At 37.0% G+C, this 24,654-nt stretch overlaps 1 protein-coding gene and 1 long non-coding RNA gene across 6 annotated transcripts in view; one reads left to right on the top strand and one right to left on the bottom strand.

Moving 5' to 3' along the window:
- The window catches only part of GNB4 (G protein subunit beta 4), a 66,500-nt gene that overhangs the window by 36,215 nt on the left and 5,631 nt on the right, over positions 1 to 24,654 (top strand). For 4 of the 5 annotated variants that reach the window (XM_070583174.1, XM_070583175.1, XM_070583176.1 and 1 more), the window contains 7 exons: positions 4,640 to 4,678; positions 5,391 to 5,497; positions 7,973 to 8,036; positions 9,212 to 9,374; positions 10,427 to 10,493; positions 10,602 to 10,803; positions 22,023 to 22,239. In XM_070583174.1, coding sequence (XP_070439275.1) covers positions 4,640 to 4,678; positions 5,391 to 5,497; positions 7,973 to 8,036; positions 9,212 to 9,374; positions 10,427 to 10,493; positions 10,602 to 10,803; positions 22,023 to 22,239 — 859 coding nt within the window. Of the gene's footprint in view, positions 1 to 4,639; positions 4,679 to 5,390; positions 5,498 to 7,972; positions 8,037 to 9,211; positions 9,375 to 10,426; positions 10,494 to 10,601; positions 10,804 to 22,022; positions 23,195 to 23,360; positions 23,590 to 24,654 lie in introns of those variants that run through there. The other variant, XR_011529348.1, reaches the window with a different exon arrangement.
- On the bottom strand, positions 16,218 to 17,375 carry LOC139077099 (uncharacterized). The gene is made up of 2 exons (XR_011529349.1): positions 17,235 to 17,375; positions 16,218 to 16,289 (listed from the first exon to the last, which is right to left on the bottom strand). It is a non-coding gene; the product is annotated as an uncharacterized lncRNA (long non-coding RNA).

The following is a 24,654-nucleotide window of genomic DNA, read 5'->3' as shown; positions in this document are numbered from 1 at the left end:
CACAGGGCCGGCCTCTGTCTTTCATTTTACTAATGTGGTGTGTCATCTTGATTGATTTGCAAATGTTCAACCATCCTTGCATTCCATGGAATAAATCCTACTTGATCAGGGTATATGATCCTTTTAATGTGTTGTTGAATTTGGCTTGCTGACATTTTGTTGAGGATTTTTCCATCTATGTTCATCAGGGATATTGCCCTGTAATTTTCTTTCTTTGCAGTGTCCTTGTCTGGAATGGTTGACCAAGCACACGGTCACATGCCCATCTCATTTAATCCTCATTGCAACCCTGTGAAGTAGATGGTGTTACTTATTTTATAGTTCAGGAACCTGAGCCTCAGTGAGAGTAATAACTTGCCAAGCTAACATAAGTACTAAGTGGTAGACCCAGGAGTCAGACTAGGCATATTTTGTGTGTAGAGCCTGTGCTCTAGCACCACTGCGGCAACCGCCTCCCAGCTGTGTTTGCTGACATCCTGCTCTGCAGCCTGTGAGTCTGAGTCTGGTTGCCATTCCCTGAACGTTCGTTGCTCTTTCCTACTTCATTGCCTTTTTTCAGATTGTTTCCCTTGCCTGGAGTTAGACTGCCTCTGTTCCAATTTTGTTCCTGGGACTCCTGTTCACTGAGACCCAGTCCTCTGAAAAGCCTCACCAGAGTCCTCCACTTGGATTTATTCTCTTTCTTTTATTGGAAGGCAGAGTGGCATGGTGGAAGGTGCATGGACTCCACCTTTTAATTGTTTTGTGGCCATGGGCAAGTTTTTAAATTTTTTTGATGCTCAATATCTTTGCTCTAAAGTGAGAATACCAGTGTCTACTATATAGATTTGTGGAGAGGATTAACTGAAATGAGGTGTAAAAGAATTAGCCCAACCCAGTAAGTGGCAGTTCCTTACTCATAACAGACTTTGGACTTGTGTTACAGGGTGACCACAGCCTGTATGTGCACATTTGCCTCTGTTCTTGTACTTGGATGGAAAATTCTATGTCTTAATCATCTTCATATCTCACCAGCATCCCAAGCACGATGTCATGGGCCCAGGTGCTCACTGAATCATCTCCCATGGTTTCAAGTTACCACATGTGTGTAAAATACCATGGATTTTTTTTTCTCGGTGTAATCATGTCATGCTATATTTAAAGACCCTCCCTACTTCTTTCCTTTCCTTCTCTCTCATTTCCAGAAACATAATCTAGCTATATATTTACCTAACTGTGGTATAAACATGTGACATAATAGAAATATGTGCTATTTGGTGCAATATATGGTTTATTTTGAATTCAAAAAACAGAAATAGCGAAAACATAGATTTTTTGTAATTGTTACTTGTTGGATTTGGACTGAGAAATGTCATTTTTCTTTTTCACAAAGATGTTACTATCAGATCTTGTATTTCTTGTGGTGGACAATATGGAATTCAGCCTTTAATTGGGACTCATTCATTTATCTTCAGTTTTATAATAGATAACAGTATTCATAAGAGTAAGAAGTTCTCAATGTGAATAGAATCATTGCATGTTGTAAATTTGTCAGTAACTGCTGCTAAGATATTTGTGGAATTCTTATATTCCAACATGTTTTAATTTTTACTACTGATTTGCACAATAGTTCATTAATTTCCACTTGTATTTAAAAATTATATTATTAATATTAAAGTAAGCCCTATGAGGGCAGGAATTTTTTGTTGGTCCACTGCTATATCCATGGTGCCTAGAATAGTGCCCGACACATAGTGTTCATCAGATGTTTTATCAAATGACTGAATCAAGAAAGATGACCTAAACAATGGTATTTCATTTTCATAAAGCTTAAAATCGGAGAATCTTTTTTTAGAATTTAGTCTTCAACGCCACCATTTTTGGAACACAGCTCAGGCCATCACTGTCATTTCTGGAGATTCTTTTCATTGTAGGAAACTGGGCTAAATTATTCCTTGCCAAATGAGGTTTCTAAACCCACAATTTGACTAAGAATGAGAGGATCAAATCATATGTTTGTGCAACTACTTATGAACACCCTTACACAAAAATATTCTGTTTATAAATAGGTTGAAAGGGCAGCCAAAAAGATCCTGTATTCCATCCAGTCTTTGCTGCAGGCAGAGGCGCGCATTTCTCCCTGGCTGACCGGAACAGGTTGTCCATTTGTGACATTTGTCTGACAAATATTGTGTGCCTCCTCTTTGCACAGGAGTATGCTAAGTGCAGTAGGGAGAAAACAAAGCTGAAGAGGAGACCACCCTAACCTTTGAGGGGACAAAAAGCTATTTTAAGTCTAGTAGGAAGAATTCTTTGCTATTCTGATTTTCCCATATGTATGAGTCCTCTAAATTTGTTAACTTGGTTTTAAACATTTTGTTGCTTATTAAATATGTTCTCTGCTTACCTTTAATTATTTTGTTATATTCATTTCTGTTTCACTAGCTTCCTTTTGATAGTCAGTTTGTATAAAAATTTGAGGTCTCTTTGAAAGGTTACTCTATAATGCTTAGGCATAAACGCCTGCTTTCATGAGGGGAATTTGCTGTCAATATAAAAATATGGATGCCACTCAGTATAAATTGTTACCTGTTAGATAAAACTTTATTTTCCTGAGATAGCATATCTTTTTCTCATATTGGATCAAAAATATTTTATTTATAATAGTGTCTGTATACAGTGTATTTGCAAAGCATTTGAAGGAGTCTTATGCGTTTTTTAAATGTTTCTGAGATGACTGAAGTATACTGAAAATGTTCTTTTCCCCTCAACTTCTGGATGCCAGAACAAACAGAAGGGAACTCAGAACTCTTGCTTTCTTCTGAAGCTTAGTAACAAATATAACTGAATACTATGGGCTTATTACATCAACCTAGTTCATTTTTACTCAGGGGATACAGTTTTTTAAAAAGAACTTTAAATCATAAACCAAAGGTATATTCGTATAATGGAATAGAATTGAGAGTTCATAAATAAAGCCGTATATCTGTGGTCACCTGATTTTCAACAAGGGTAGCAAGACCACTCAATGGACAAAGAACAGTCTTTTCAACAAATGATGCTGGAACAACTGGATATCCACATGCAGAAGAATGAGTTTGGACTCCTGCCTCACACCATATACAAAAATTAACTCAAAATGGGGCAGCTTCAAGTATAAAATTCTTAGAAGTAAACATAGTTGTTAATCTTTGTGGCCTTGGATTAGGCAGCAGTTAAATTATGACACTAAAACATAAGCAACAAAAGAAAAAAAGAATTGGATTTCATCAAAATTAAAAACTTACATGTCAAATGATGCCATAAAGAAAATGGAAAGGTAATCTACAGAATGAGAGAAAATATTTGCAAATCACGCATCTGATAAGGGTCTAGTATCCAAAATATAATTAAAAAAACTTGTACAACTCAACAATGAGAAAGAATCCAATTTAAAAATTGGAGAAGGATTTGAATAAACATTTCTCCGAAGAAGATATACAAATGGCCAAAAAGTACATGAAAAGTTCAATATCACTAATCACTAGGGCAATGCAGATCAAAACCACTGTGAGATACCTCTTTTCACCCACTAAGATGGCTATAATAATTAAAAACAAAAAAATGAAAATAGCAGTGTTGGTGAGGATGTGGAGAAATTGGAAAGCTCATACATTGCTGGTGGGAATGTAAAATGGTGTGGCTGCTGTGAAAAACAATTTGACAGCTTTTTAAAAAGTTAAACATAGAGTTACTACATCACCTACCAATTCCACTCCTAGGTATATACCCCGGAGAATTGAAAACACGTGTACACAAAAACTTGTATGTGAATATTCACAGCATCATGATTCATAAAGGCCAAAATGTGGAAATAAATGTCCATCAATTGATGAATGAATAAACAAAATGGGGTATATTCATTCAATGAAATATTGGCCATAAAAAAAGATGAAATACTGGTACATGCCACAACATGGATGAACCTCGAAAACATTGTGCTAAGTGAAAGAAGCCAGACACAAAGGTCGTATATTTTATGATCCTGTTTATATGAACTGTCCAGAATAGGCAAATTCATAGAAATAGAAAGTAAATTAGTGATTGCCAGGGAACAGAAGAAGAGGCATTTGGAAGGTATGGGGTTTCTTTTTTGGGGGCGTTGCAAATGTTCTAGAATTAGATAGTGGTGATGATTGCACAACATTGTGAATATGCTAATCACTGAATTATGCACATTAAAATGATTAAAATGGTTAATTTTATGTTATGTGAATCTTATCTCACAAATTTTTTAAAATAAAAGAGTTTGTTGGGGGCTGGCCCAGTCGCGTTGTGGTTAAGTTCGCACACTCTGCTTCAGTGGCCTGAGGTTCACAGGTTTGAATCCTGGGCGCGGACCTGCTACTGCTCAAACCACACTGTGGTGGCATCCCACATAAAATAAAGGAAGATTGGCACGGATGTTAGCTCAGAGACAATCTTCCTCAAGCAAAAGGAGGAAGATTGGCAACAGATGTTAGCTTAGGGCCAATCTTCACACACACAAAATAAATAAAAGAGTATGTGGTACAGTGAAAAGTATATTTGCAAATCTACATTTTCAATACAAATATTATATTTGATCATATCTAGAGGTTTCCATGTCTAATTGTATTATAATCATCTTTCTTTACTTCAGGATGCCAGGAAAGCATGTAATGATGCAACGCTTATTCAGGTAAATTTCTTTTTTCTTTAATTCATTTTAGTAATTCATGTGAAACAGCTTGAAACTGGTTCAGATTCTTTTTATTAGTATTCAGTTGAAAAAAGGCCTCTATTTAAAAACACTTTGTAATTTGATGCTCTACAACTGCTTTTTAAAGCATACTTGTTAAAATAGAAGTCTGGAAAAATAAACACTGTAAAAATATGTAGATTCATACAGTATATGTTTCTTTTTGGGTAGCTTCTGATTCTTTTTGATATGTCCTGATTAAGCTTTTATTTTTCTGATATAAACTCTTATGAAGGTTTCATTAGTTTAATATTAGTCATTTCTATTAAGGAAATATGTGCTGTACAAATATAAAACTGGCTTTCTTATAACACAGTTAAAATTACAAATGTTTTACCCTTTCATCATCTACTATTAGATTTTAATTAGTGGCTAGGTTTTTGCTAAAGTTGAGAGGTGTGTCTGTTCTTTTTAGTTCCTGGTCTACAGAAGATATTCTCACTGGAAGGGATCCAAATAGGATCATTTAAAATTAATCATACTTTTTCTTGAACAATATATTGATCCTATAATAACTCTGTGGAATTATTTATATTACTTTCAGTCATTATAAATTTGTTTTACACCTGCTTTTTTGCCTATTGTTGCTAACTTACATTATTTTCTGAGCTATGCACGAGGTAAAGAGTAACATTCCTGTTGCTTTCTAAAGATCACATCAAATATGGATTCCGTGGGTCGAATACAAATGCGAACGAGACGTACGCTGAGGGGTCACCTAGCCAAAATCTACGCTATGCACTGGGGATATGATTCAAGGTTTGTACCTGCCATTTTCAAACTATCAGCAGAATTATTTTCATTAAGAATCATCATTTGTGTTTTCTCTTTATAAAAAGAAACTGTATTTATGAAGTGTTTGCAGAAAATGCATTCAATTTGAACACTTTGCTTTCACTAAAAATCTCCATTGCCACTTTAAAAGTTTAAAAACCTTTAATATGGGAAATAAATTTGCCTCTCAAAAATACCCTTTATCAAAGTGATCCAGGAAAACTGTTTAGAATTTTTTTTCTTTGCAGTGGGGTATTATGCTTTTTTTTTAAATTGCCAAAAACAGTTTAATTGGATATTAACCTTGAAATTTCAGTTAATAAGCAAATATTTGTTAAATATTGCTGTGTACAAGATACTGGATAGTGCTATAATTGTGATCTAAATTCACAAAGGATGGAATTACATAAAACAAAGACATTTTCATTGAATACATCTTTTATTCCCCTAACCCAACATTATTAAGTGTGTGTAGGCATGAGTACACACACACACACACACACACACACACACACACACACACACACCGGCTGCCATGTGGCTTGCAGTTGCATGGTTGGTCATCACGATTTACTTTGTTCATAGGGTACGGTACCATCTGGTGCTTCTCCCAGAGTATCTGGCAATAGTGGGTCAGCCTGCTGTCATAGTGATTGACTTGTTCCTTTGATTTGGTTAATCTTACTAGCAACAATCCCAACTAAGAAATTATTTCTTTTTTTTCCTGCTTTTTTTCTCCCCAAATTCCCCCAGTACATAGTTGTATATTTTAGTTGTGGGTCTGTCAAGTTGTGGCATGTGGGACTCTGCCTTAGCGTGGCCTAGTGAGTAGTGCCACGTCTGCACCCGGGATCTGAACCCTGGGCCGCTGAAGGGGAGCGTGTGAACTTAATCACTTGGCTATGGGGCCGCCCCGAAATTATTTTTTAATAGAAGTTGCACATTTATTCTCTGCTTCCAGGAGAAACTAAAAATGTTCCTACTTTTTGGTAATGCCTGGCACATCTCAATGTAAATGGAACAATTGAGTACTGTAATACACAACACGTGGCTGTTAGGAGGGGATAGATAAAATTATACAATTGACAACTGACATCGAGCTAAGGCTAATGTTTTATTCTTTTTCTCAAAGGAAAAGAATTTTTATCTTAAGATAAGAAATAATCTTCCCATTGATACAGCAAACTTTTAATTCAAACTACAATCGCTAGAAACAATGTTAGTGGTTCTTACTTTCCTTAAAATTTTCTCAAGACTGTTAATCTTCCTAGAAGAACAAAAGTGGCAGCAAAGGACCTTTCTCACGCCGTCTTCCTACCCGTTCTGATTATTAGCTCCTTACTTAACGTTCTTCTCAACTCAGTGCTGATGATACCAATTAATTTTTAAAGAATTTACTTTAGGTTCCATCCCAGACCCTACTGTTAGATCTTCACTTTCATAAAAACAGCCCTTGCTACATAAGGACCTGATAATGTTACTCACCCATAGGGGAGCCTGCTGGGTGGCTGGGTGATGGGGCAGGAAGGTGGTTTTTTTTGGTGTATATCCTTTTGTATCTTTTGAATTTTATACCATAGTGAAAAATAAAATTCCAAAACAAAAGATTCTGTGACTGATAATTACTTAGTCCAGAGTTGATATTTAGCCTGGCAAACAAAACTTTCTGTGTTTTAAGCCCAGTGTACTTTTCTCAACTGTTTTTCCCATTTCTCACAAACTCTCTACGACTGGAGAATTCACAATGCCTGAAACACCCACTGTGTTTTTCCACCTTTTGTCATTGAACATACTTATCCTCGTAGAATACAGACTTCTCTATCTTTAGCTCTCAAAAATTCCATTTTTCAAGATGCGTTCTCTTTTACAAGACTGCTGGATTAACTCAACCGTTACTTGTCTGTCCCTCTTACTTTCCTATGGCATTTATTTTATACCACTCCTCTGACAGTTTCGCTTACTTGATTTATTAAAAATATGTGTAAGTAACTCGACCAGATGGCCGAGGCCTCAAGGGCAGGCAGTACATCCTGCATTGTACATGTAACACTGCCTTGCATTCACAGCTCTCAATTGATATTTTTAGGTTGAATAAAATATAGTTGTTAGGCTTAGATGTACTCTATTGTCATTAAATTTAAGTCAGTGAATACTAAACCAGTCAGCCAATATCTGCCAGAATCTTGAATAAGAACTAGAATGTTGTCACCATGAAAAAGTTGAATCATAACCAGAGACATTTTTAGTGAAATGCTGAAATTTTGTTAAATTGTATGTTATGTTGAAAATTTTTGGCATGCAGAATAAATTTTTTTAAAGTTGGGAGAGTATTTTCTGGTATCAAGTTTTTAATTAGATTTTCTTTTTCTTTCTGAACTGTTGTACGTTAATGAATGCATAACTAATTTGTACTACTTTTTTTCTCCAAGTGTCAAATTACTTTTGTGTTTGTTCCTCCAGGCTACTAGTCAGTGCTTCCCAAGATGGAAAATTAATTATTTGGGATAGCTATACAACAAATAAGGTAGAATTTCTTAATCATTCTCTTCAATAACCTTTTATTTGGTTTGCTGTCCAATTCTTTCCCTCAGCTCTGTTAGTTTATGAAGTGAGCAATAACTTAAGCCTGGTTGAGATTTTAAAGCTAGCTGAGACAGATTTGTAATATCACAGTTGGTCTGTATTAATTGGCATTAAGCGTGTGTCTTTCCACTATATTTTCCTAAAACAAAAAAAAATTTGCATTTTAGAAGTAGCATTTTAGATTAAGTGAGAGCACAGTAGTCATCACGCAGTGTGTTGATTCTCTCCATGGACCTTTTAGCCTCGCTATTCACATACACCTTAAGTTTTGCCACCTGACCTGCAGATGATCACTGTGGGGTAACAAGGCACCTGACAGTGGTGTGAGTAGATCAGTGCAAACTGTTACCATTGTTTGAATTTGAACTCAGAGTATGTGCCCTGTTAGTAGAAGGAGGTGCTCTCTCTCCATGGAGAAACTGATTTAATTGACTCTAGTGCTTGTATTGTTCAGTGTTATGTTGGAGGAAATTCCTCTTTTGAGTGCTACTACAAAAACAGAATTTTACTAAATTCTTTTTTTTTTTTTTTGAGGAAGATTAGCCCTGAGCTAACATATACCACCAATCCTCCTCTTTTTGCTGAGGAAGATTGGCCCTGAGCTAACATCCACTCCCATCTTCCTCTATTTTATATGTGGGATACCTGCCACAGCATGGCTTGACAAGTAGTCCATAGGTCTGCACCTGGGATCTGAACCAGCGAACCCAGGGCTGCCAAAGCAGAGCATGTGAACTTAACTGCTGTGCCACCAGGCCAGCCCCTAAATTCTTTATCTTTAACATTTTCCACTTAATATTTCGAATGCCTATATCAGCATTGAAACGTCCTGTGTCCTTGCTTCTCTTAAAAGAATAATTTCTGAAGAGAGCACTTTAAATCCAAATGATTTGATAATAATACAGAAAAAATAATAGACATTTTAGTGTGCATTAGTATTTTTTTTTCATTGTTCACTTTCTCAAACCATTACATTCTTTATTTTATTTGGCTTGTTTTCTTAGATGCATTTGCTTTTTAGTAATATTTGCTTCATTGTAAATAGATTTGAAAACTTAGTGACTGTTTTTGTAACCTTTCCTTAGTAATAGTTTTGTGCATTGTATTTGTTTACAGATGCATGCTATTCCTTTGCGATCCTCCTGGGTGATGACCTGTGCCTATGCTCCCTCTGGCAATTACGTTGCTTGCGGAGGGCTGGACAACATCTGCTCCATATATAACTTAAAAACCAGAGAGGGAAATGTGAGAGTGAGCCGAGAGTTACCAGGTCACACAGGTGAGCCTCACTAAATACTATGCTTTCCCACCAAACCTGACTTCTGAAGAATGAGCTGATCAAGGAGAACGAGTGACGAATTGTGCTCAGCTGGCAAATGGATGAGTGTTAACCAAGTGAGAGTAGAAATGACTATGAATCAGGGAAACATTAACTTTTTATAATTATATAAATAATGACTATAATTCTGTTTTTGTTTAGAAAATATTATTTTTGCAAAGATGACAAATTTATTGCAAAAAATTAAAATGGTAATGAAAAATACAAAAAGAAAGCAAATAGAATTTTCTATATACTCTGTAACCATGTAACGATTATGGGATTTTGGCATCTGCTATACTATGTAATTGAAAGTATGTATTAAGATGCCTTTATGAAGTATTTTCCCTGTGTGATAGTGCACTGCTCTCTTTGCCAGTGTGCGCACCGTGGGTCAATAGGATAATATTTGGTTAGCGGTGTTAATTAGGAATTTATTTTCAGGTTTCTGCCTCTCTGCCTCTTTGAATCCTTGGCAGTACTATTTGACCGTGCCTTTTACAAAAATCTCTATAATGGCATTTTCCTTCCATTTCCATATTTCCAACCATAGTCAGATGCCACCTTTTTCATGAAGGCTTCACTGAATTTGTTCTTCTGATTTCTCACAGTACTTTTAAAGTATTTCTCCAAGGTACTTACCCCCTTCTGCCATAGATTATAGATACTTGCATAAAGGAGTGTCTCTCTCAGGTAATTGTAGTAGATGGAAGAGACTGCGTCTTACTCCTTTGTAACTTTGAGTGCCCAACACGGTATCATTGACCTAGTAGATACCTAAGGGAGAGTTTATTATTCATAAAATTTAGCTGCAGACAGCATAGAGTTTGAAGTAATTAAAAGTAGAACTATAGAGTTTACTAACACACTTGTCCAGGTATTATATTTTAAAAATATGTATTATATATATTTATAGTGTGTGTATATATATATATATATATGAAATATATGTTTCATGTGATAGAGTTATTCAGTCAATGAGAACCTAAAATTTGTCACTCTCTGTGCTGTAGGCTACTTGTCCTGCTGCCGTTTTTTAGATGACAGCCAAATTGTTACAAGTTCAGGAGATACAACTTGGTAAGTTTACCCCAGAAGAACACTAATTTTGGGGATGAGGGTGGGCGTAGGAACTAACGTAAGAAGAGATACTAGTCATTAATGATTTTTATGTACTTTTGATTGTAGTGCTTTATGGGACATCGAAACTGCCCAGCAGACCACCATGTTCACTGGGCATTCTGGAGATGTGATGAGTCTTTCCCTGAGTCCCGACATGAGGACTTTTGTTTCTGGTGCTTGTGACGCCTCTTCCAAGTTATGGGATATTCGAGATGGAATGTGTAGACAGTCTTTCACTGGACACGTGTCGGATATTAATGCTGTCAGTGTAAGTGAATAGCATTTCTAAGGAAAACTTACTGTGCACGTAAAGTTTTGAATGCCACAGCATGATTTTAACAACAAATTGCCTTCAAGGATTCTTATAATGTGCTCTTATAATGTTGAATCCTCATGTAATAAGGGTTGATTTTAAAAAATGGAAAAGTTTTAATCCGTTGGCCAAGGTCTTTACTTGCAGGTGAACTATAAGTTTTATTTCCAACTTTCGAGGAATGGATCACCTTGAGCAGACAGACAGGCCATGCGTGTCCACAACAGTGATTTGGAGGAGAACGAGGTCCCATGTCTCTGGGGTCACAGGGAACAACCCAAAGAGAAAACAGTCAGGAAGACAAAGGCAACTGTTGAATGTAGAGAGTGTAGCTTTTGAATTCAGCCAAACCTGGTATCGAATCTTAGTTCTGCTGAGAACCAGCTGAGACCAGGCGGCTCCTTAACTTCTGTGAGCCTCAGCTTCCTCGGTTTTAAAATAGGGGTAATACTACCTACAGCAAAGAATGGTGTGGAGACTAAAGGAAACTGCATATTGGATGCTCAGTAAATGATATAAATTATTTATAAGCTATTTCCTGTTTTTAAAAAACCCCAAACAGGTAACCACAAATGGATTAAGCCAGATAATAAGTACTCAGTGTACAGGAGGATGAACCAGTCATATGTGTTTATAAATTAGGGTAAAGCTAAAAAGGCATTTTGAATAACAATCAAAATGATGACTATCAAGTGGTCAGAATTGGGGGGAGGGATGTTAAGAGGAGATGGGATACTGCTTGACTTCGGGAATTGTCCTATGTAGAGCAGATGCCAGGCTGTATGGATATGTCTAACATTTCCAAAAGTTCTGTAATTGCTGAACATTATGTGCATAAAACACTCGAATTTTGCAGGAAGATGTTTTGTGGGAGAAAATTGGTTTTTATTTATCATGCTCATATTGAAAGTCATTTTTATGTGATTTTGTAGAGGACATTTGTCACCCCCCATACCCTATTAGGCCAAGCTGGTTAGAATGTTAGAATTTTAGAGCAGGCAAACCCAGTCCTCTCCATCTCTCATCCTACCAGCTTCGTCAGGTTGACGATATCCTCTTCTAGTCCTAATTTGCTAAGATTTTATCAGGAGTGAATGTCAACGTTTATCAAATGCTTTCTCTTGAACTGTTGAGACGATCATATGGTTTTTCTTTTTCTGTCTGATCAATGGTGAATTTACATTGATTGATTTTCAAATCTTAACCCAGCCCTGCATTTCTGGGACAAACCTCACTTGGTTATGATGCGTAATCCTTTTTATATATTAGTGGGTTTGATTTGCTGAAATTTTGTTAAGAAGGCTTACATCCATGTTCCTAAAAATTACTGTTCTCTTTTTCATTTTTTGAAATTTTTTTTTTTTTATTTTGTTATCAGATTGTGCTGGCCTCATAGGAGGAATTGGGAAGCGTTCTCTCCTCCTTAGTTTTCTGGAACAGTTTGTGTAGAATTGATATTGTTTCTTCCATAAATGTTGGGTTGAATTTGCCTGTGAAAGCTCTCTGAACAAGGAGTTTTCTTTGTGAGAAGAGATTTAACTACAAACTTAATGTCTTATTAAATACAGACCTATTTAGATTATCCGTTTCTTCTTGCGTGAGCTCTGGGTAAGTTGTGTCTTTCAAGGAATTGATCTATATCATCTGTTTTGTCAAATTTGTTGGCTTAAAGTTGTTCATAATATTCCTTTCTTATTCTTTTGGTTTCTGTAGGATATCTCATTCATAATGTTGGTAATTTGGCTCTTAGTTTTTTCCTGATTAGTCTGGTGTTGTGGGTTGAATGGTATGCCTCCAAACTGAAATCCTAACCCCAGTACGTCAGAATGTGACCTCATTTGAAAATAGGGCTGTTGCAGATGTGGTTCATTGAGTCATACTGGATTGGGGGCCCTTAATCCAATGTGATTGGAGTCCTTCGAAAAAGGGGAAATTTAGAGACAGACAAGCATAGAGAGAAAACAATGTGAAGAGACACAGGGAAACAATCTTCATCTACAAGCCAAGGAGAGGGGCCTCACAGACCCTTCCCTCCCAGCCTGCAGACACCACGATCGCAGACTTCTAGCCTCCAGAACTGTGAAACAATACGTTTTTGTTGTTTGAGTCACTCAATTTGTGGTCCTTTATCACGGGAGCCCTAGCAAACTAATAGATTTGGCTAGAGGTTAATCACTTTTATTTGTCTTCTCAAAGAACCATCTTTTGGTTCCGATGATTTTCTCTATTTTTTCTGTTTTCTGTTCCATTGATTTTCACTCTGATCTTTATTATTCTCTGCTGCTTGAGTTTCATTTCCTTTCCTATTTCTAGTTTCTTAAGGTAGAAGCTGACACCATTGATTTGAAACTTTTTTCTTTTCTAATATTGGAACTAAAAGTTATAAATTTCCTCCTAAGCTCTGCTTTTAGCTACCTTCCACAAATTTTTATGTGTTGTGTTTTCATTTTCATTTAGTTCAAAATTCTTTGTAATTTTCCTTTTGGTCTCTTTAACCCATGAGCTATTTAGAAGTATGTTATAGTTTCCAAATATTTGGAGATTTTCTAGATATCTTTATTTTTCTTAAATTTTAAGTTAATTTCATTATGGTCAAAGACTATACTTTGTAGGATTTATATGATTTGAATCCTTCTAAATTTCTTGAGACTTGTTTTATGGTCCAGAATACAGTCTGTCTTGGTCAGTGTTCCATATGCATTTGAGAAGAGTCTGTATTCTGCTGTGGTTGGGTGGAGAGTTGTTATACATTCAGTTAGGACGATTTCGTTGATTGTGTTATTCGGGTCTTATGTATCCTTACTGATTTTTGTCTGTTCTTTCTATTCATTATTGAGAGAGGGGTGTTGGTGTCTCTAATTGTGTATTTGTTCATTTTTTCTTGCAGTCTATTAGTTTTTGCTTCATGTATTTCAAAGCATAAACCTTTAGAATTGTTATGACCTCTCGATGACTTGGTTCCTTTATCATTATGAAATTTATTTTTTTTTTATCCCTGGTAATATTATTTGCTCTAAAATCTCTTTCTGATATTAATAGAACTACCCCAGCTTTCTTTCGATTTGTGTTAGCATGGGCAAATCCTGTTCCTTGCTTTTCTTTTCCCATTTGTGTCTTTATCTTCAAAGTGACTTTCTTATAGGTGGCAGTGGGGCCTTGCTTTCTTTCAGTCTGATTTCTGCCTTTTACTGTTTACAGCAATTGCATTTTATGTGATTATTGTGTTGACAAGATTAGATTTACATCCACCATCTTGCTGTTTTTTATTTTTCCCATCTATTCTTTGCTCTCTTTTCCTGTTTTCTGCCTTCTTTTGAGTTAATTTTTTTTTAAATTATGAATCCCTTTTATTTCATTTCTTGCTTATTAGCAATAACTTTTAGTGGTTGCTGTAGAGTTTGTAATATACATCCTTAGTTTGTGGCAGTATACTTTCAAGTGATATTACACCACTTTACATATAGATAAGAACCTTTAAGCTGTTTACTTCTATTTCTCCCCTCTCAGCCTTTGTGCCACTTTTGTCATACATTTTACTCTTTTTTTTTTTGCTGAGGAAGATTAGCCCCAAGCTGACATCTATTGCCAATCTTCCTCTTTTTTTGCTTGAGAAAGATTAGTCCTGAGCTAACATCTATGCCAGTCTTCCTCTATTTTATATGTGGGTCACCACCACAGCATGGCTGACAAGTGGTGTAGGTCCTCACCTGGGATCTGAACCCACAAACCCAGGCCACTGAAGTGGAGTGCACTGAACTTAACCACCAGGCCACAGGGCTGGCCTCATGCATTTTACTTTTATACGTTTTAAACCCCACAATACATTGATATTATTTTTGCTTTCAATAGTTGATTATCTTTTACAGATATTTAAATAAAAAAAATTTATGTTTACATAGTTACCATTTTCTGTGTTCCTCATTCTTTTGTGCATAGATTCAGATTTCCTTCTGCTTGAAGGGCTTCCTTTAACATTTCTCATAGTACAGGTCTGCTAAAGATAAAGTCCTTCAGCTTTTGTATGTCTAAAAAATTTTTATTTTGCCTCCATATTTGAAAGATGTTTTCACTGGTTGAGTTTTTTTCTTTTTCTTTTGATACCGTAAAGATGTTACTCCACTGTCTTCCATTCCTGTTGTTACTGATGAGGAGGAACATGCTGTCATCCTTATATTTGGTCTCTCCACACAGTGTGACCTTTGTTTTCCTCTGGCTGCTTTTAATATTTTCTCTTTACTACTGTTTTTAAGCAACTTGATTATGATGTATCTTTGTATGGTTTTCTTCATATTTCTTGTGTTTGCATCTGTGGGTTTTAGTTTTCATCATTGGGAAATTTTTCAGTCATTATCATTCAAATATTTTTTTATCTCCTCTTCTCTCCTTTGGGGACTCCAAATACACGTTAAGCCGCTTGAAGTGTTCCTGTAGCTCACTAATGCTCTGTTCATTGTATTTTTCAGTCTTTTCTCTCTGTATTTCATTTAGATAGATTCTATTGCTATGTCTTCAAGCTCACTACTCTTTTCTACTGCAGTGTCTAATCTGCCATTAAACTCATACAGTATACTTTTTATCTCAGACATTGCCATGTCCTTGTCTATTAATTCTGTTGTCTGTGACATTTGCTGGGTTTGTTTCAACTGATTGATTTTCTTCCTGATTATGGGTCATATTTTCTTTTTTGCATGTCTGATTTTCATTAGATTCCAGACATTGCGAATTTTACCTTCTTGGGTGCCGGATAATTTTGTATTCTTATAAATATTACTTGGCTTTGTTCTGGGGCAATTGTTAAGTTACTTAGAAACAGTTTGATCCTTTCAGGTATTGCATTTAAGTTTTGTAAGGTGGGACCACCACTTTGTGCATGCCTAAGTTTGCCCCACTGGTAAAGAAAAACCCTTACGATCTCTCTTCCCAATGAATTATGAGGTTTTCCCTCTTGCTGGTGGGAACAGGCATTATTCTTGGCCCTGTGTAGCATCAAAGTTTGTTTCCTTTAGCCCTTTTGGGTGTTTCTCTCCCTGCTTGAGTAGTTTCCTACCACCCCTGTGCTGATCAGTACTCAGCTGAACACTTGAGGGGCCCCTCATCATCTCTCCTCAGTTTTCTCTCTGTCAGGCATTGTCCTCGCTGGTGCTCTGGCCTGTAAACTCCAGCTGCCTTGGGCTCCTTGGATTCCCAGCTTTGTCTCCTCAACTGAGGGATGTCAATGGGCTTCCTCTGGGTTCTTCTTCCTGCACCATGACCTGTAAACTTTCTCCAGGTAGTAAGATGGGGCAATTGTAGGGCTTACCTCATTTGTTTCTTGTCTCTTGGGGACCACTCTCCTTTGTTGACCGATACCCAATGTCTTTAGAACTATGTTTATATTTTGTCCATTTTATTTTCAGTTTTTTAGCATGAGGGTAAACGTGATCACTGTTACTCCATTTTGGCTGAAAACAGAAGTATAGCCAAGAAATAATTTTAAAAAATAAAATTATCTTAGCTCAAGAAAGAAACCTATTTGAACATTTTAGGGGCTTATCAAGTACTTAAATGTAATTTTAAAAGACCAATACAGACATAGCCTCTTGAATTTAAAATATCAAAAGATAAGGACAAAAATTTCTAGAAATATTCAAGGTGAAAAAGTAGATTACCTAGATACAAAAGATAAAAAAATCAGGCTGCCCTCACACTTTTCCATGATAAACAATGCTGGAGGCTTCTGAATAATATCTGCTGAGTATTAAGGGAGAAATATTGTGACCTGGGAATTTTAAGTATCAGAGGTCATATTTAATGATGCGTGAAAAAAATTAGAGTAAATATAACACAGGATAGGAGATTAAGACCAAGTACAATCACTTAAGGCAATATATAATAATGCAAATGGTAGCCACTATTAAAAGATAGAGAATAAATTGAACTATATGTTGTTTACAAGAAACACACCTAAAACAAAATGGCCCAGGAAGGCTAAAAGTAAAAATGAAAGAGCATGCAAACCATAAACTAAAGGAAATCTGTAGTAACAGTACTATATTTCTATTAGACAAAGCAAAATTGAAACAAAAACTATAGGAAGATGAGAAAATTTTTATATTAATAAGAGGTACAATCTATTTAGCAATGCAAGGAGAAATGAACCCCAAACACCATTGTAGAGACTTTAAAGCACAACTTTGAGATACTGATATCTTAAGTAGACAAGAAATGAGATACTGAGGATTTGAATAATGTCACTTAATAATGTTGACTGAATAAGACATATTGCACTTTGCACCACGCAAATGTCCTTAAACATTTGTAAAGACTGATGACATAGTAGGCCACTAGAGAAATAATAAATAAATCTGAGACATAGCTCAGAACATCAAAATAAGAACAATACGCACTTTGAGAGGAAGGAGATGGTAATTAGAAAAGCAGAAATACAGAGTAAAGCTGAAGCCTCTCCTCGAGCCAGCAGGGTCCCCATGATCTCACCTGGAGTCCGTCCACAATCCTTTAGCTGCGATTCTGAAATCCACAAAGTTCTGAAAATCATTTATTCCCCTAAATTTAGTGCAGACTTATTTTGTGGCAGAATTACTGGGAACAAGAGGCCTATTATAGTCTTTCTTTATCCCACTTAGTATGACTCTTTGTTTCACTGAAGAAATATTGTTGTGTTTGATTACAGGGTGCTACCCCAGCCCCAGCGGAGTTTGACTTAATACACAACATATTACCTTTCTAAATTCTGAAAAACAGCTGTCCTAAGGGGCTCATAAAAGCCAACAGGGGACCGTGGACCTGTGATTGCCTTGTTACTCATCCTGCCTCCCTCTCCCCTGTGAGCTTGCCTCCACTCACTCTGTGTGGCCACGCTGGCCTCCTAGCTGTCCCTGGCACATGTCCTCCTCAGGGGCTGTCACCCTGCTGCCCCCTCCCTCTCAAGCCCTCTCCTTCCCAGTAGCCGAGGTCACGAGGTCACGCACAGCTCATTGCTGCCCCTCCTTCACCTCTTCAGTAAATATTGGCTTCTCAGTAAAGCCTTCCCTGGACATCCTGACGTGTCACCCCCACCTCCTTTCCCTGCTTTATCATGATGTAACATACTTATTTATTTATTTGTCATGCTTGTTGTCTGCTTTATAAGAATATAAGCTCCACAGAGACGAGGATTTTTGCCAGTTTTGTTTACCCCGGTGTATCACTAGCATCTAGAAGAGTGCATGACACACAGTAGGTGCTCAATAAATATTTGTTGAATGAAAAAATATCTAGAAAATTTTATAATAGAAAACTATTAGAAAATAGAAAAATTCAAATACTCTAAGACATGGTTCCCTAACTCTCTGGTAAACTTAACCTGGAAAAAAAAGGATAAAAATCACAGATTTACCAAATTAAGAAGAATAACAGTTATGTTACAGATAAAACATGATTTTAAAAAATCATAAGAAAATACACTGTATAACTTATGGTAGTTAATTCTAAGTCACAAATTTCCAAAATTAACTCAGTAAGTGAAAGCCTGAATAGCTTGATAATAATTGAAAAAAAATTAATAAAAAAATAGTTTCAAAAAAACTTCCATGCTCACATAGTTTCATTGGCAAGTGTTTCAGACTTTGAAGGCACAGAAAACTTCTGTGCTATTGAAACTTTCTGAACACAGAAAAATACTAAGAGTTTTTCAGTTTATTGTATCAAATAAACCAGCATAATCCTTATACCAAAACACAAGAAAAGGTATCCCTTAGAACTAGATTAAAGTATTTTAGGATAAATTATAGCAAATCAAATTCAACAATGTGTCAAAGTAAAAACACATCATTATCAAGTGAAAATGAGTTCTAGCAGTGCAAGAGTGATTTAATGTTAGATTTATTAATGAAATTTACCACATCAGTTTGTCAGTATTTCAGATGCTAAAAAGGTATCTTAAAAGGGAAACACCTATGTCTTTAAAAAAAAAAAAAAGACAACTTGATAAATCAGTACTAGAAAACTCTTCTCTATCATTAAAAAAAAAACTTAAATGAACAACCAGCATCCCACACAAACACACCATTTTTCTTTGAATATATATTAAATGCATCAGATACATTCTAAATATACATTTCCCCCAGTTCTGAGGGCCGTCTTAAGCTCCCAGGCAGTGAAAACTAGTTCATTGTACTGGTAAAGTGAGCATATAATATGGTATGATCCCAACCGGGAACCTTATGCATGTGAAAGAGTGTTGTTAATGATTTCATGATGGGGAAAGTCATAAATGGGGACTGTCCTGGACAAAATGGGATGTATGGTCATCCTGTCTCGTGGATGTAGAGTGCTCACATGCCCCACACACTCTGAGCCCAAAGGGGTGATCTTCTGAATTGGGTGTTTTGCACGGGATGACCTGTACCGTACCCGAGGCTTCTCGGTCCTGTCTGTGGTAGGGAACAGGTTTAATCCACACATGCTGATAGAATGTGTGCAAATGATAGTGCTGGACTTCCTGCTGGGGAACAATGGAGAATAAATTGCTGGATGATAATAAGGGAAGGAAGTGGTCAAAACCACGAGCCTATAAGTAGGCAGTAAGGGTTTGGTGAAGCCTTTGACTTTACCAAGGGTTGTAAACTTCACTGTAGCCTGGATGACTAATGTTTGATTGGATGCTTGGTAGATAGAAAAAATTATGGCTAGAGGTTCCTTTTGCCTTTTGGGGAATTTGAAAAGAAGGAAGAGCCGTTCTTCCTGTTTGATGGGGAGAAACTGTCTCCACTGGGACCAGGCTTTAACTCTCCTGAAAGCATTAAAGTAAAGTACTTGCATTTCCAAGAACCTGTTAACCTATTCTCACTGCCCTGTCCACCATCCCCCTGAGAAAGGGACTTCGTCACCATGAAACACACTTGGCATTCTCATTATATTAAGTAACAAGACAGTAATACCATCACCACTATTTAAATTGTTCTGAAACTTCCAGCCCGTATAGTTGGACCCAAAAGTGAAATAAGAGATGCATTAGAAAGTAGAAAAAAAATCATTATTTACATGTTTAGTTATTTAGATATCCCAAAAAAGAGTTCAGTGTATTTTCTGAATTACCAAAAATTATTTTAAAATCAATAACTTTCCTATGCCAATAATATCCTGGTAGAAAATAGAAAGGAAGAAAATCCTACTGAGAGTAGCAACAAAAATTATAAACTAGGCAAGGAATATTTAAGAAGAAACATGCGGAATCTTTATGAAGACAATCATAAAACTTTACTGGTAAACATTTTTTTTTAATTCCATGTTCTCAAATGGAAAGACTGCATATTGTAAACCAATCATTTATCCCTCAAACTAATTTTTAGGTTTACTACAAATTTTAATCAAAACACCAAGTCAATTTTTCGGGGTTTTTTTGAGATGAGTCAGAGGAATATAGAGGAGACTCAATCAGATGTCTGAAATTCAAGTGGGAAAAAGAGGACAGACAGGTTTGAAGGAGAATAACAAGAGTGTTTTGCCATGCCAGATAATAAAATTGAATAGCAAGTTAGAATGATTAAAAAAAAAAAAAGGCGTGAGGGGCTGCCCCATGGCCAAGTGGTTAAGTTCGCGTGCTCCGCTTCGATGGCCTGGGGTTTCACCAGTTCAGATCCTGGGCGCGGACCTGGCACTGCTCATCAAGCCACGCTGAGGCGGCGTCCCACATGCCACAACCAGAAGGGTCTACAACTAGAGTATACACCTGTGTACTGGGGGGCTTTGGGGAGAAGAAGATGGAAAAAAAAAAAAAGAAGATTGGCAACAGATGTTAGCTCAGTTTCCAATCTTTAAAAAAAAAAAAGCGTGATATAGGTACAACCAAGGACAAAAAACTGAAAACTAACATTTTCGTGTCTATATGAGCTTAGTAAATTACAGATGTTGCAACAAAATCAGTAGGAAAATGATTATTTAATTAACAGCTGGGACAATTGCTTAACTATTGAGAAAATTAAGTTAGATCTTTACACGGAATGCTGTATATCAAATAAATTCCAGATGGGTAAAAATTAAGGTGTGAAAAATGAAATTAGTAAAAAATAAACTAGAAGAAAATATAACTAAACATCAGTTAATATCTTGGGGAAGGACTTTATTCATAAAAACAATAAAGGAAATCTCAAAGGGAAAGATAAATTTACATAAAAATTAAAAATTGCTTTATATTTTGTAAAGAGTAAACAGTATTAGAAGGCAAATGATAAACTATAAAATAATAGTTACAACAAATAAACCAAACAAATTTATATTCTTCATTTTATTCCTACAAGTCAATAAGTACTAACAGCACAGTAAAGGATGAGCAGAGGTCGTGAATCGTTGTTCACAGAGGTAATAGACAGATGGCCAGTAGATATATTGAAAAAAAAGTGATTTCCTCTTTGTAAGAAGTCAGTGTTGAGCAGTGCCAGTGTCTGAGAGATTCATGATTTTCTTTACACTAGCTTAACTTTATAACCTCACCTGACTGGAATGATTTGTGGTCTCTTTTATAAAATTTTTCCTATTTATTTTTCCTAATGGGATTTTCAAACATTTCTTTCAGAGTACACATACATAAAATTCTATAATTAGTAGCAATATTTAGTTTAAGTTTTTTTTTAAAGATGGGCACCTGAGCTAACAACAACTGTTACCAATCTTCTTTTAATTTTTTTTTTTCTCCTTCTCCCCAAAGCCCCCCAGTACATAGTTGTATATTCTAGCTCTGAGTGCCTCTGGTTGTGGCATGTGGGACGCTGCCTCAGCGTGGCCTGATGAGCGGTGCCATGTCCATGCCGAGGATCCGAATCGGTGAGACCCTGGGCCGCCGAAGCAGAATGCGTAACCGTAACCACTCAGCCACAGGCCGGCCCCTGGTTTAAGTGTTTAAATAAGACATATGGAGGACCAGAGCCAACATTTATTGAATACTTGCTGTGTGCTGAACAATGGGCTCGCTGTGTACTTTGCCTGTTATTTCATTCAATCCTCACCGACACTCTAAAACTGAAACTAAGGCCCAAAGTGTTTAAGAATCTTTAGTGCCCAATATCACTTGCCTGGTAAGAAGCCAAGGTGGAATTTGAATCTGGGTTTGTCTTACCCCAGAGTTTGTTATTATACTGCCTCACCTGATTTTTGTGTACTTCCGTGGAATAAATGTTTGTTGCTTTTCTTTCTAGTTTTTCCCAAATGGCTATGCCTTTGCCACCGGCTCTGATGATGCCACTTGCCGGCTCTTCGACCTTCGTGCAGACCAAGAGTTGTTACTGTATTCCCATGACAACATCATCTGTGGAATCACTTCCGTAGCCTTCTCAAAAAGTGGGCGCCTCCTGTTAGCTGGTTATGACGACTTTAATTGTAACGTATGGGACACGCTAAAAGGAGATCGTGCAGGTTAGTAAACATGTCCCCAGTGGGCTTTGATTTTCTCCAGAAACATGCAGAGGTTCCCGTCAGTTGTTCTCGAGGCCTCCTGGCCACCCTGGAGCTGTGGGGAAGGGTACCCTGGCAGTTCTCATTCGTGGTCATTGTTGCCCTTTGAGAAGAGTTACAGCCCATCAGCCATACTTACAGTTCTGTTTTCTGACGAGTAATGTCTAGTTCTATAATATTTTCTTGTTTGGTAGGTTTCGATATAAAGATGAACAGTGAATATATCTGTTGAGGGTTTCGCTTTTACATCCTTCCTCCCACCACGGCCACATCCTTCCCATTTTTCACTTTTTCCCATGTAGTTTTTTTTTAGAACATCAGTCAGTGTTTCCATAATTATGACTTTTTAAACAATATTTACTGCTGAGCAATGAGGTATATATACTCTGGCTTCTTTTGCTGTGGAGCTTTTTTGTATATTCTCTAGGGTGAAATTAATTTTTCAGTTTATATGCTTAATTTTGATGTACTTCTAGTTAATCTTCAGTCTTTTTGCCAGTTTTGATGTCTTGGAGTGGATCCATTTCCATCCATTGTGCTGGACATTCAGTGGATCTTTTCAATCTGGAAACTTACACCCTGTAGTACTGGGAAGTTTTTAAGGCACTCGTTTCATAAATAAAATCTTTTGTTTGTCTGAGGTTATTAATGAAAACCTTTTTTTGAAGTTTTCTTTTTTTAAAATTTTTTTAAGTTTATTTTTTTTAAGGTATACTTCTTTTGGTGAGGAAGATTGGCCCTGAACTAACATCTGGTGCCAATCTTCCTCGTTTTTTTTTCCCCCTCCTCTAAGCCCCAGTAAATAGTTGTATATCCTAGTTGTCTGTTGTTCTAGTTTGTATATGTGTGATGCCTCTACCGCATGACTTGAGCGGTGCATAGGTCCACACCCAGGATCTGAACCAGCGAACCCCAGGCCACCGAAGTGGAGTGCACGAACCCAACCACTGTGCCACTGGGCCAGCCCCTGAAGTCTTCTTCTTCAAGCATAATCTTTGTGTTTTCCAGGTTGCTTTTTTCCCCTTATTTATTTTTTTAGTCCCCTGTCCTTATTTTTAAAATATTTCTGGGGGCCGGCCCAGTGGCACAGCAGTTAAGTTCACACGTCCTGCTTAGGCCGCCTGGGGTTCCCTGGTTTGGATCCCGGGTGCAGACATGGCACCACTTGGCAAGCCATGCTGTGGTAGGCGTCCCACATATAAAGTAGAGGAAGATGGGCACGGACGTTAGCTCAGGGCCAGTCTTCCTCAGCAAAAAGAGGAGCATTGGCAGCAGTTAGCTCAGGGCTAATCTTCCTCAAAAAAAAAAAAATTTCCTTAAAAGTCTGGTGATTCTTAGCTTCTTATTCTTACTTAAGAGTGAGGCAGTAAGACTGTTTGAAAGCCCTCTGCACATGGTGAGGCGTGTTGACTGAAGGCCTTGCTGAAGGATGATCTGGTCAGGCTTTCATCTGGGGACCTCTGATATACCTTACAGCCTTTTTTCCCCTCAAGCTAGCTGTGTTCTCAGAGATGGATTTTCCACTTTTCTACCTGAAATGTATAAGCTGGCTGCTAGTTTGGGGGCTGATTTCAGGAGGAAAGCTGAGGGGGAAAACAGCAAGTAAACTTTCTGTATTCTCCATTTTCAGCGCATTTCACCAATCTCAACTCTGCCTATTTTCTTCTAGTTAAGAGACCCTCATTTACTCTCTCTAGCAAGTAAGTCTCTCGTCTTCTGCCCTGGTGCAGGACCATCAGTCACCTGCCTCTGCTGAGTGGAGGAGGCCACCTGGGGAGTCTGGCTGTTCCTCACCACTTTTGACTGCAGTCTCTGTTTACCCCATCTTTGCCCCTACCTGGTTCCAGAGATACCTGTATCTCTGTATCCACTAGTCTCTGACCCTTTCGGAGGTTCTGCAGTGTAATTTTGTTTCTTGTTACCACCGTCCAGCTTACAAAATTTCATTGCCATTATCTGCTCTCATGTGTTCACCATCCTTGAGGGTTTATGTCCTTACCCTTTAAGCTCCTTTACAGTTGTTAAAGTTTTTGAGGGAGGAGAGGCAGTATCAACATTCCCAGGAATAATCTTCTACAACCTCTCTTAAGAGACTGCAGTCAAGTTCACAGTTTTGCATTTTGCAAGTAGATTTTCGGAGGTATTTTGTCGTCCAAAGCCAATTACTTTTTTAAGGGATTAAAAAGGTACCTGGATGAAATCAATTAGTTCCATAACAAAATAAAAATATGTCTGTTTTCCATATTTTTTAACATAGGGGTGAGTTTTAGTTTTGCTTTGCTTACAACTGTTTGGTTTCAAGTTGGCTCAATTGGATGCTTTCCCCTTAAAACTGAGTCCTGACTCATGAATCGCTCATTGATTCTCCTTTCCAGT

The sequence above is a fragment of the Equus przewalskii genome, chromosome 18 (genome assembly GCF_037783145.1).
Source record: "Equus przewalskii isolate Varuska chromosome 18, EquPr2, whole genome shotgun sequence".
Lineage (NCBI taxonomy): Eukaryota > Metazoa > Chordata > Mammalia > Perissodactyla > Equidae > Equus > Equus przewalskii.
The sequence above is the reverse complement of the archived record's forward strand: the minus strand, read 5'-3'. Positions and strand labels throughout refer to the sequence as shown.